The sequence below is a fragment of the Tiliqua scincoides genome, chromosome 4, assembly GCF_035046505.1.
Source record: "Tiliqua scincoides isolate rTilSci1 chromosome 4, rTilSci1.hap2, whole genome shotgun sequence".
In the NCBI taxonomy this organism is placed as follows: Eukaryota; Metazoa; Chordata; class Lepidosauria; order Squamata; family Scincidae; genus Tiliqua; species Tiliqua scincoides.
The window spans coordinates 81,961,244-81,974,611 of record NC_089824.1 but is presented as its reverse complement, the minus strand read 5'-3'; the positions used below and the strand labels follow the sequence as shown (position 1 = coordinate 81,974,611).

General features: G+C 46.8%; 1 protein-coding gene across 1 annotated transcript; it reads left to right on the top strand.

Moving 5' to 3' along the window:
• The first annotated feature begins 9,084 nt into the window (after nt 1-9,084).
• PSMG4 (proteasome assembly chaperone 4) lies at nt 9,085-11,843 on the top strand. The gene is made up of 3 exons (XM_066625691.1): nt 9,085-9,354; nt 10,782-10,857; nt 11,238-11,843. The coding sequence occupies exons 1-3, from the start codon at nt 9,166-9,168 to the stop codon at nt 11,357-11,359; spliced, it is 387 nt and encodes a 128-aa protein (XP_066481788.1). The 5' UTR covers nt 9,085-9,165; the 3' UTR covers nt 11,360-11,843.
• The last annotated feature ends 1,525 nt before the right edge of the window (nt 11,844-13,368 follow it).

Here is a 13,368-nt window from a genome sequence, read left to right as displayed (position 1 = left end):
AGCACTGAGTTCAACGGGATTTATTTACAGGTAAGCGTGTATAGGACTGCCACCTTATAGTACAATCATCTGCACAAGTGTAGCTGGCACCCCCACTATGCAAGTGGGAGGTCTGAACAATGTAATATCCTATAGCCATTCAGCTGTGTGTGTTTCTGGGTTGGGGGAGTAAACATAGGATGCAACCTTGAGACCTGGTAGCAGAGAGGCCATTATTCCCACCCCCACCCCCTGCAAAGTCAGCTGAGATAAGTAACAACTAGGGTGGGAGAAGGGATTCCTATCTGTTAACATAGTAACAAGAATAATCCAATGCTTTTTACTGAACTTTTTAAGTGAGACAGAGTAACTGAAAGAGAAACATACAAGTAGAGTTGCCAACCAGCCCACCCCACCCCACCCCAGCAAGGCTCTTGTGCCTTTCCAGACAGCAAAATAGCAGGTCTCAGGAAGGTCTGGCTGCACCAATTATTCCACTGTTTTGCTATGGAGGTTTCAAAGATTCAGACACCTGTCTGAGACATCAATTAGCAGCTCCACAAAGGAGAAGCTGGAATTACATTTGTCTGCTGCTAGGCATGCTATGGGCTTCTCTTGTGGTCTGCAGGACTGGCCACGTGGAGAGTCCTGTGTCCTCCTGCCCCACTGGAAAACTGCCTGTGGGGAGCAAAGAGCTAGCAAGAAACAGACAACAACATCAATAGCACATAGTCTCTAGAATCTAGATCAATGTGCATACTCAAGTGTGTGTGTGTGTGTGTGTGTGTGTGTGTGTGTGTGTGTGTGTGTGTGTGTGTGTGTGTGTGTGTAAGAGGGGGTATGTCTGCTACCTGGGTGTTCATGCAGCAGTGTCTTGTTGGGTGGGGGTGTGTGTGAGTATACTGCCTAAGGCAGCGATTTTCAATCTTTTTCATCTCATGGCACACTGACAAGGCACTAAAATTGTCAAGGCACGCCATCAGTTTTTTCACCACTCTGATAGCAGGGGCTTGCATTTCTCAGTGGCCCTACTAACAAATGATCCTCCCCCAAACTCCCACAGCACACCTGCAGACCATCCATGGCACACCAGTGTGCCATGGCACACTGGTTGAAAATGGCTGTCCTAAGGCATTATCCTTTCCTCTCTTGTGGGGGGCTGCAGTATAATGCTTTTTATGCTTCATGTGGCAACACTGTTGCAAAAGAAAGGTATGGTTAGGCAACATAGTTTATAGCAAAGGCACATTTGACAGTATTGAGGTGAGGGGTGGACGTGGGGAGGATTCACAGCATCAACACATTACAGCATGAGATTCCTTCCCTTGCTTACTTGTGTAGGGTTCATTGTTCTTGCTCTCCATTGGACTGGATGTTCCACTTGGGTGTTTGTGTGTGTATGGAGACCTCCTGGGACAGACTACTACAATAAGAATTCTGAGAGGGCAAGTGTTAACAAAGAGATCTTGTCCTATATTTTGTGAGGGCAGCAGGCTGTTTGTGCAACTTCTCCATACTTCCCCTGAACCTGTTCTGCTGGCACACCTTTACGAAAGAGCCTTAAAGTGCTTTGTGACAGCACTTCTAGTCGGTGTGCTGGCAGGAAGGCTGAAGTCTTCTCACATGTGCCAGTGGAGAGAAGGACATCTGCTGGACCAGGTAAGACTGATACAGGGGCGGGAGGAGGGCAGGGAGGGGGCAGGTAGTGGGTGGATCGGGCCAAGGAGGGGGACTGAACCAGCAGCACCAGTGTGCACTGTATCCTATCCCCTTTCCTGGGCCCAATTTGCCTGCACAGATCAATTTGGACTTGTGCCAGTGATATCATTGGCACAGGCCTGAGTTGACCTATTGTGACTGTTGCAACTTACCCCATGGCAAGGGGACAAATGTCTCCATGCCCTGAGGAGACCTCCAGCAGCTAAAATTTCCCCAGAGGATACAGTGTAACCCACGCCAGATGGGTGTAATCCACACCAAATGCAGTAGGTTCACCCCCCTATATATACCATTGATAAAGTGACATTAAAAAGACATACAGAAGAAGACCTTTGGTTCTCTGAGGGACAATGGAGTCCCTTGCTTTAAAATACACTGGGGAGGAGGGCAATCAATTTTTCTAATATCTGTGAAATGTGAGGAAAATGTTATTTATCAGAGGAAACAACCTCTGTATATGATGTGAAGAGAACCTATCATGTTGAACAGCAATATTCCCAATGAAACACCCCATATCACTGTTCTCAATGAGACGTACTATTGGACTATTGCTGAGTCTTATTCTGCGTTCGAAACAGAGATGGCTTCTCTAATGCACAGTATAGTTAATATCCTGTTCCTTGTTGGGAAATACATAATATGTTGTTTCCCTTTCCCCATGTTGTTAACTTCTGCAGAGGTTCTCCCTCTCCACCACCCTCCATTGCAACTCTGCCCCCCTCCCGGAGGCTCAGTCTGACCACACAGTCAATGAAATTCCACCTTCAGCAGTTTCCTAGGCAACCAGCCTAGCCGGAGAAACATGCTGTGTTAAAAAAGGATTCCACGCACGCAGCTGCACCCTGTAACATTTTCCGTTTCAACAATAATATCTCATTGCTTAAAAGCCCAGAAATGCAGGGAACAGCATCTGTGTGAAGACAATGGAACTGCACCAGTGCCGATTCTGTAGCTACCGTGCCAAAAAACCCAAACGGATTCACTCCTTGAGCGTCTCCTGAGAAAAGATCCACAGACCACATGCATTCTGCTCTGCTTGCCTTGCCATTCATTTGCCTTGTCTACCATTTTCAAGTAGGGCATGGGGAGGGGTTGCCACTCCAGTGGGAAAGCACATGCTCTGCATATACAAGATCCCAGGTTCATTTCTCAGCATCTTTTCTGCCTGGGAACAATCAGTCCTTGCTGAGTTGCTCAGTCAAGATAATAACACCGGACTAGATCAATGGTACACGTACAGCCTCAAGCTGTATGGTAAGCTAATGGTAAGGCCGTATTTGATCAGTGTCTTCTGGGTGGGTCAAAATTGCCAGGCTTGACTCTTGGCCTCAGTGTTGACAACTGCAATACTAACAGACTGTAATGCTAAGAGTCCTAAACATCCAACTTACTAGGGAGGAAGTCTTAAGGAATGTATTGGGGTTTAATGATGTATCAACATGCAGGGGACCACAATGTTTGTATTCCTAAGCGCTCAAGGTCCTTCCTTTATCTTATCTCTCTAACCCAGGGGTGCCCAAACCCCGGCCCTAGGGCCACTTGTGGCCCTCGAGGACTCCCAATGCAGCTCTCAGGGAGCCCCCAGTCCCCAATGAGCCTCTGGCCCTCCGAAGATTTGTTGGAGCCACACACCAGGCAGCTCAGGGGCTAGGAGAGGGTGAAATGGAGGCAGTATTCTAACTCCCGTCCCTAGGCTGGGTAGCCCTACATGGGACTCCTGGATCTGCATCTGGTGCAGATCTCAGAAGCCCCATAGGGACAGCTGGGGCTTTACTTGGGACAAGGAAAAATGTGTCCCCTTACCCCAAGGAGACCTCCTAGGCCACACTGGATGCAGCACAGGTTGTGTGGCTGCACCAGCACAGTTTAGCATTGGGCTACCTGGTTCTTTCAGAGAAGAGAACAATGGAGACTAACACTTCTAGATTCAACCATCAGAACAGAATGAGATTACTAGCAGCAGTCTCCCTTCTGGTCTGTGAAAAAGGGTGCTGAGGGCTCCCACATCTAGTGCTGCTCCTGCCTCACACATGCACTGCCTAAAGATGATAACCTCTGTCACTTCGGATGGTAGTGATAATCTGTTAGTTGGAAAGAAGGGGAAGCAAGTACTGAGCTGAGAGCAGCCCCCCTTCCCATTTCCTGACCACATAACAGGTGATTGGCATAATGGAGACAACACATGATAATCTGTTGACCAAGTGGGCTCTGCCAGTGTAACAGCAAATGTGTTGCCTCCTGTCATGTTCCTGAGTCTCTGGGTTGAAGACAAAAGTGTTTATGCAATAAAACCTATTTCCAAGAATACTCTTGTAGTAATTCAGTAGCAATAAGGCAGATAATGTCTGAATGCAGAACTGTTCTAAGTTCCCCACATCCAGCAAAGAAAGCTAGGTTGCTCCTCATCTAGATTTTCTTTCAATCAACTAAAATCTAATTCATATTATCTATTAAAATCTACTTTTACTTCTCTATTCCCCACTTCTGAGTCATGAAATGTTTCAGGGTCAGAGCTACAGGGCTTGGTTCCCTTTGGATGAGAGAACAGTGCTTTATTTAGCAAGTGTCCAAGACTGCAGGAGAAACAAATAGATACTACCAGAGTGGATATCCAGATAGAGACGTGTATTTCCCACATGGCTGCACCCCAGTTCCACCTCTCCAGCCATAAAATCTTTTATTTCTCTTTAGTCATTCAAACTGTTTCTTGTTTTTTCTCTTCTGTTTCCAGTCAGGTATAAAGATCACATTCTTCAAGTTCCGATGGGTATCACGTTCCAGGAACTTGATGCTTCCAGTATTGCTGGTCCTAGGTTGCTGGGGACCCTGCAGTAAAGCCCTGCACTGGGACCCCCATGGTACCTCCCCTCATGTACCTGATGGTATCTTGGCTGCTACTACTATCACCAGTTTGGAAAGGGCAGAGACTGGTCTTGCCAGATGGACCCTTTGATGGGCACAGGCTCTTGTCCAGTGCCCAACATGGGCTTATCCCTGATGCCACTCCTTCTCCCAGCTATCAGAAGACCACCTTCCACCATTAGATTACAGGGTGCCCAAACCCCGGCCCAGGGGCCACTTGTGGCCCTCAAGGGCTCCCAATCCGGCCCGCGGGGAGCCCCCAGTCTCCAATGAGCCTCTGGCCCTCCAGAGACTTACTGGAATCCATGCTGGCCAATGCAACTGCTCTCAGCGTGAGGATGACTGTTCAACCTCTCACCTGAGCTGTGGGACGAGGGCTCCCTCTACTACTTGCTATTTCACGTCTGTGATGCAGCAGTGGAAGCAAAGGAAAGGCCGGCCTTGCTTTGTGCAAGGCCTTTATAGGCCTCAAGCTACTGCAAAACCTTCATTCATTCATATAAGTTGCATCTCTAAAATATTCATTTATGTAAATTTATTCAAATTTTAAATGTAATTTAATTCTTTTTTTCCCCTGCGCCCCCCCCCCACACACAGTGTCAGAAAGATTATGTGGCCCTCCTGCCAAAATGTTTGGACACCCCTGCATTACACTGATGAAACATCAAACAGCCATTGATAATGCACTTAAGTGAGGTGAACTATCAACCAACTTGAGTGGGCGCCCATCAAGCCATCGGGTCATACCTTGTTCCTGAGTGATTCCCCCTCCTCCTTGGAACAATTCACACATGCAAGTTCTGCTTGATTTCTCCATGCAGATGTATTTGACCATAGGAAGGTGCTACACAGATCTTTGCAATTCCTATTATCTCATCTAGAGAGTGGCTGATATTGCAGGAATGAAATGGGTCATTTCCAAGTATTGCTTACATTACATTCACATTATTATTTCTCTAAGTGGATTTTCAACATTCACATTCTCCCTTTAAATTCAGCACACTTTGTCCTTAGGACTAGAGTGAGAGCTGAATCAGCAATTCACAGGTATTGACACAGAAGACCTCATTAACATTTACAACAGCCAGACACTCCAGAAAGGAATGAGGGAGTTCCTCCATCTAGTGGGCAGATGAAACACTTTGCCTCTAGGTCTCTTATCAAACACTTTCACCTGGGATGCTTCATAGCAACAATGGATTTTTCTTAGCTAAAAAAAATAGAAGGTCTTGAAAGTTATGCCAGTAACTAGGCAGCTATCAGCACACATCACCCGCATTGACTTTTTTTGGTGGCCCTTTCAGACACACAAGCAAGCCTTTGCCAACCCTATCATGGCAGCAGGAGGGCTAAGAATAGCATTTTCTGAGACACACACACACACACGTCCACTGACACCATAAAGATTTTCAGTCTTTTTTGTCTCATGGCACACTGACAAGGTACTAAAATTGTCAAGGCACACCATACTGTTGGTGGGTAGCTCACATCCCCCAATGGCCCTACTAATAAATGACCCTCCTCCAAATTCCTGTGGCACACCAGTATGCCACACAGCACAATGGTTAAAAATGGCTTCCCTAAACAGCAGAACTGTGTTCTCCAATAATGTGAAAGACATGAATCTATTTTGGAGTTCTTGTAAATAGGGTTACCAGATAAAAACAGGGACAGCGTGCTTCTACCTTTAACCACTGTATAGAAGAGGGAATTTGGGCAGGTGCAGTTCAACATGGAAGGTTTAAAAAGCTGCACCTGCCCAAATTCCCTCTTCTATGCAATGCTTAAAAGTAGAGGCACTCCATCCCCCTTTGTATCTGATAGCCAGGACTGTATTAATCCATGGCTGGACCCCTAGGCTTTCAAGTAATTTGGGCCCCCTCTGCCACTTCAGTGTTGCACTCAGCTGACAGCCTGACCCTGGTATGGTAGTTACTAGACCACAGTACATAGCTGCATATCTATTTTGAGGGACTCCTGATGAATTATGTTTGCATATAGCTGCACAAAAAAGAATCTTAGGGATTCTATAACATTCCACAAGTAAGTGGAGATGTTTAAAACAATAAACATTTCATAGAAATTGATTAAAATAGGTGAAAGAGTATATATGAACTGCAACAAAGCATCTCCCACCTTTGAGTACTCTTGCCTGAATATTGGAGTAGAGATTCAGACAAAAAAGGAACCAGTAAGCAATATCCCCTGGGGGCTGGGGCTAAGAATAGGCCCTCAGTTTGGCTGTACTTGTCGTAAGAGGCGACTAAACAGCCACCGGGTAGTAAGAGGCGACTAAACAGCCACCGGGTAGATGGGACTCGTCAGCCTGGGAAGGCAGCTCATCTGAGAGAAGGAAAACTCTGATCCCAAACCTCCACTGCCTTGTGGCTACATCCAGTTATGGAAAAGGCTTCAGGAGTCAACCTCGAGGCAAAATCCAGAGCCGGAGTCCCTGAGGCAGTTCATGGCTGAGCACAGTCACGTTCTGGCAACTCCTGCGACGCCGCTGGAACCAACCGTATTGGCCTCTGCCTTTCCATTGGACCATTTCAGCGACGTGGAGAGGGGGGATTTGCTGCATCGGTAACAGCCTATCCTTCATACCTACTTTACCCAGGCTTCGCGCACTGGAGAGGACACTCTGTTCCAGAACCACCATTCAGAGCGTGACACCATAGTCTTCCGAGACTGAAGGATGCCAACAAGCAATATGGCATTAAAGCAGTGGTTCCCAAACTTCTTAGCACCAGTACCCACTTTCTATCGGGACCCACCTAGGTTCACGAGTCTTTTAAAAAAAGATCTAGAAATATTTTTCTTTCTAATAGCCAGAAAGACCACAAACATTTTATCTCCCTACATTTACACATGTTGCAAACTGCAGGAGCTCAGCTCTTTGCAGGGTAATTAGAAGCTACAGTATCTGATCTTTGAATAGCCTCAGAACTTGAGGCATCTGATCTTGAGTTATCTGATCTTTCTATCACTTTTTAGTGACCCACCAAAAATCAGGTTGCAACCCACCAGTGGGTTCTGACCCACTGTTTAGGAAGTATTGTGTTAAAGTTGTGTGTGTGTGTGTGCTTATGAGAGTATATATGGATAAATATATATGTACATCTATTGTTACGGTGTGGAGTGCAAAATGCCTTTAATCATTGAAGCCCTAGGCTACAGGTAACAGTGCCGCAGTGAAAAAGGAAAAAAAAAATGATGGGCCCCTAGGTTTCAGCCTAGTCAGCCTTATGAACAGGCCAGAACAGAGGGGGGCCAGTTGGCATGGGCCTACAGTTTTGAAGGGCCTACTCTAAGAGAGAAGGGGCATCTTAGGTCTAAATATTAAAATTTGAAAGATTAATACAGATAAAAATAAAAATAAATAAATGCAGATAACTGAAACCAACTCTGTGCTAAATTTCAGTGACAATTCATGGAAAACAAGGAAGTAGACAAAAATTTTGATGAGATGTTTGGCTGATTCTGCCTTTGATGATGTTTATGAATTGCAAAGTTGGACAATCAGAAAGTCCTTAGGGGGTGGAGATTCCCACAGTATTAAGATGAGTAGATGAGTTTAATACTGGTTAACCACTTGTTGAAATATAATATTTAGAAATAATAGACAACCCAGTTTCCCATCTGGTCCTGGGGTCTATATCCAGCGCTACACGCCCCTGCTTATGAATAATAGGACCTTGCTAGTAACCCTACTCAGGGCCCAATCCTATCCAATTTTCCTGGGTGAGTGCAGCCATGCCAGTGGGGTGTGTGCTGCATCCTTTGGTGGGGAGGCAGTCACAGAGGCCTTCTCAATGTTAGTGAACATTTGTTCCCTTACCTCCAGGCTGCATTGTGGCTGCACCAGTACTGGAAAGTTGGATAGGATTGGGCCCTCAGGCTGCAAAGCTATGCACACTTTCCTGGGAGTAACTCAGTGGGACTTTCTTCTGAGTAGACATGCATAGGATTGGGCTGTTATAAAGGCTTGCAAGAAGTTCCCCCATAGCTGGGAGCAGATAGAGCGGCTAGTGACAATCACAAGTAAAACCTACTGCTGAAAAACCGGGTAGGGGGGGGGGCGGGCGGGAAGCAGGCTTGTGACCTGCAGCAGATGACAAAGGGCAGGAAATGCCCGGGATCAGATAAGCAGCCTCTTGAAATACTGGCTGGCAAGCAGCATTGTGTAACTGATGTCTCTGTTTTTGCAGCGCATGATGCACCTCCTCTGACTTCACGGATCGGAACAGGTCTTTGCAGGAGCGCCTCTGACAGTGACTCACAACCCATCTACTCAGAAGTAAGTCCCATCAGAGTCAATGGGGCTTACTCCCAGGAAAGCATGCATAGGGGTCAAGGGGGTGAGACTGGGAAGCACACCCTGGACCTCTCCCACCCTCCATTGTCTCAGGCAGTGCATAGGCGGGGAGTGCAATGCAATGCAGGGCGGGGAGGGAGGAAGAGGAGGAGGGAGCATTGCCGGGCCTGCAGTCCCGCCTCTTGCAAACTGAAAGCGAAAAGCCTCTGCGCACGCCTGCCGCGCTCGGGGATCGTTTGCTCTCGGCTGCCCTGCGCTTGGAGGGGAGGCCCGCTGGCTGAAGGCCGGCCATGGAGCTGCCTCCGCAGCAGCAGGACGCCGGCGCCGGAGAGCGCATCTCCTTGCACAACTTCTGCGGGTGCCTGGCGGAGCAGCTGGTGCACTTCCACAGCATGCGCCTGCGCGACTCGCTCTTCCTGTGGGTCGGAGGGGACGGCCCCCAGCTGCGCAACCTGGCCGTGGCCATGTGCACCCCGCGCGTGAGTGCCCGCAGCAGCAGCGCCTCCTTTGGTACCGCGAGGTACCTGCTGCCTGAGTCAGCCTGCCTGCTGCTGAGCCCCTCCCCTGGGGTGCTGCCAGCCTCTGCTTCTTAGGGCTGCCAAGAACAGTCTCTGCAGATCGGGGCCAATTTGAGCTACAAAGGGAGCGTGGTGCCCCCCAGGCTTGTCCTTTTAGCCAGGAGTAAGCCCCTTGGAGTTTCAATGGCCACTGAACATTCCTGTCACCCTTCAGTGTGTTGCTGAGGCCATTTGGAAGGAACCAGTGAATGTCAGTGGCCCCCCTCTCCCAGCATGGCTAGTCACAGATCCTTCTGGCCATCTGTCTTGCCTCACTTCCTTGTTTGGTGTTCCTGAGTCTGTTTGGTGAACTGCCTCTAGGGCAGCCATTCTCAACCACTGTGCACACTGGTATGCCGCGAATGGTCTACAGGTGTGCTGCAGGAGTTTGGGGGAGGGTCATTTATGAGTAGGGCATTGAGGGATGTGAGCACCCCACCAACAGCATGGTGTGCCTTGTCAATTGTCAAAAAACCGATGGTGCATCTTGACAATTTTAGTACCTTGTCAGTGTGCCCTGAGATTAAAAAGGTTGAAAATCACTGCTCTAGGGGCTCTGGGGCTGTGCCCTTTCAGATGATCCAGAGGCTTTTGTGGCTAGTGTCTAACATAAATTTGTGTGCTAAGTGCTTTACAGAACACAAATGTGATGTTCCTTGCCCAGAAGGGATATTGTGGCAATCATCACATTTTATGTCAGTCTAACTAGACTCAGTGGAACTAACTCTGGGAAAAGTGTACAATGCTTACTGGTGGATGGCAAGTGACTTTGTGTGGTTGAGAAATGGACACACCCTCACCATGCAGATAATAGTTCTTTAAGCGGAAAAGAGATTCTGTGCAACTGGGAATCTGCATCTGTGCAGTGGAAGGGAGGGGGACATCTCTGTTCTTCCACATGTCTCAGCTGGTCCTATGGTGATGGCTGTTCTATTTTTTTCTTACTAGATTTATTCTTCTTGAACCCATTCCCCATCCAAAGCCCTAACCAAGTCCAGTACTAGTGTAGTTAAGCCATTTCTGCCCAACATTTCATATACACAACGGGGAATCAAATATGCACACCTGTGGGCTTGTCTGAAATAGGTTAAGTAATGCTGCAGTATATGACTCTCTCAAACCATTCATTGAATCTATGCTAAGTAGGAATTCCCTGATTTGATCCCTGGCATGTTTAACTTTGTAGTAAAAATTACCTATACTCAGCATTCAGTGCAGGAGAGCCTGTATTGTTCAGTATGCTAGGGACAGCAGAAATTAGCTGCTGAGGCTCACTTTCTGCATTCCATGCCGCTCATATATAATTTTAGGGGGAATCTTTGCTCATCAAATCTTACCTTTATTTCCAGGACTCCATTCCAGCATCTACCTTACTCTTTGGCGACACCTCTGACAGCACCTCAAATTCTTTAGCCCAAAGATTAGGTAGGTTCCATTAGGTGTATATGTTGCTGTGTGTGTGTGTTTTAAACCCAGATAAAAACAACCTGACAATTGGGTCTTCTTTAATTATGGGCCCTTAGAGCACTGTGTGAATAGTATGCCTTGGACTTACCCATTCCCATTCTCCTTGCCTGTATGCACCTGCTTCTCTTAGTTTTGATTAACCATGTTGGGCTTTTATCTCATTACCTATTTATTTAAAAACATTTGTATCCCCCCTTCCACTTTGCATTCAAGGTGCCCAGGATGGCTTATGGTACAGTATTTAAAACAATACGTTCAATCACTGCTGTACATCAACTCTTTAACTTCTGCCATGTCTTTCCTAGAAAGTGATGGATTGTTTTTGTTTTATGTTATAGCCAGCAAGACTAAAAAACAGATTTTTGTCAGCTATAATATTCAGAATACAGACAGCAGCTTCATACTACTCGTCGAAAACCGAATCAAGGAAGAAATGGCAGCTTTTCCTGAAAAGTTTTAGCTTGGTATCACTGTAAGCAGACGTGTGTTTTTTCTTTAAAAAAAAAAAAAGGATGGATGTTGTGCTTTGTCTTTCATTGAGTGACATATTTTGGAGATCAAGAGGCATTCAGTTCATTTTAACTTATTTGACACTGTCCAACACGCTGTACAACCGGTTTAGTATCATGGAACCTGGAAAAACCATGCTTGGCCAAGATTGCCACCTATTGGATGTGCTCTATACTGCAATTACAGAACTTTTGTCTTTCTCTGTACACCACTTACACCTGCTTTCTCACAACCAGGAAATGAGGCAAACCTGTTACAGGATTGTACCACTTCAGACTGCAAATGGAGTGTAGGATGAATTACAGCTCCTCTATCCAAAAAGAGTCCTTTCCTGCCCACAGAAAATCACATGACAGCCTAGACTAGATGCTGACACGCCAGTTCCCTATGAAGGATTTTTAAAAAATTATTTTAAATAAAATATAATTTAATCATATGAGCCTCCTCTGTAGTCTGAAATTGTACAGTTTGCAAACATGTTTACATCTGCCTAGTCTGAAAACTAGGCCTGAGATTTTCAATCCTGAACTTTTCCTCTTCTATGTAAAAAAAATGATCTGCAAGAGCAAGAGTGTGCAGACCAATCCAATGCTAGAGCCCAGTGGAGTCAACAGCAGTTCTCCTTGCTCTGTTTCTTTTTGTCAGGGGTTGAGCCCTTGTCCAACCCCTGCCTTACCTGGGTGCAGGCCAGGGGCAGAACTGCCTGGTCACAGAGCCACCACTGTCTCTCCAGCTGACCAGGCAAGATGCAGGGCAGCTGGGTGGGAGAGACTGCCCCCCCCCCCCAGAGCTCACCTGACCAGAGCAGTGAGCAGGGCTGGGTCACCATTAACCACCAAAGAGGAGGGAAGCAGGCTAGGGTCAGGGCCCCTTTAAGTCTAGAGAGGGAGGAAGGGGAGGAGCTGAGGGTGTGGCTAGGGAGGATAAAAGCAGGGAAGGCAGGAGGGTGGAGATGTAGCCCCAGCCCAAAGACCAAGGGCCTTAGGTCCTGCCTCCAGGGAGGAGGACAAGGGTGTCATGAACCCCCTCCCCCTGGCTTGGTCTGAGGCTTCCCCTGCAAGGAACCCCAGGGAGGTGGACACCCCACCCAGGGGTCCCAAGAGGCCATCTAGCTGACCCTTGGCACCCCACCGGGTGACCCCCAGAGACCTCCCCTTTTGGAGCACCCCTCCCACTTTTTAAAGTACAACTTTCCAATTATTAGATAATTAGAAATGGGTGAAGGGAGTTGCTGTAGGCTTGCTCCAAGAATAGCACTAATAATTTTTAGTGTATTGTAGAACAGCCTGACCCTCTATGGTTTTTTGATAGGTGTGAAGCCAGCCTAGGTTGTAAGAATAAATCTTCAGCATTATTCAGTGGTGTGTTTGGCAAGATACCTTTTTAAAATGAATGCAATAGTTGCAATCTATCCAGAAGGCCTTTGGCTGAAGGCCCACTGGAATGAATGGGAGCAGTACAAGAGCACTATTATTCACACCAGTATGACTTGTGTGGAAAAAATCTGCAGTGTGCCATGTGTTTCCCATTTCTCACATTTTGTTTTTCTATCACAGCTGATAAACTGCACAGTGATTTCTGCATTTCTATTTTGCATTTCTTTGTCTGGAAGGGATTGAAGTTGCTTCTAGGCTATGGTTTGTTTTCTCAGTTAATCGTGACCAAGGATGTTGAGTCAACGGTCCACTGAAATCAGTGGGTCTTAGTCATCACTTCACTCCCTTAATCAAGACTACAAGCCCTTAATTCTGCAATGGATGGTGAATTAACCTTTCAGTTTTTCCTGGGTATCTAGTGACACAAGTGCATTCTATAGGTACATAAGCAGATGTGCACTGTGACATCAGAAACATCCTGCAATGGGACATGCCCATTTTTTTTGGTATTTGCTCACCTATCCTGGCCTGCTTTAGCTCCATCATATTTAGCCTCTATATTAACAACAATTCCATTCCACAT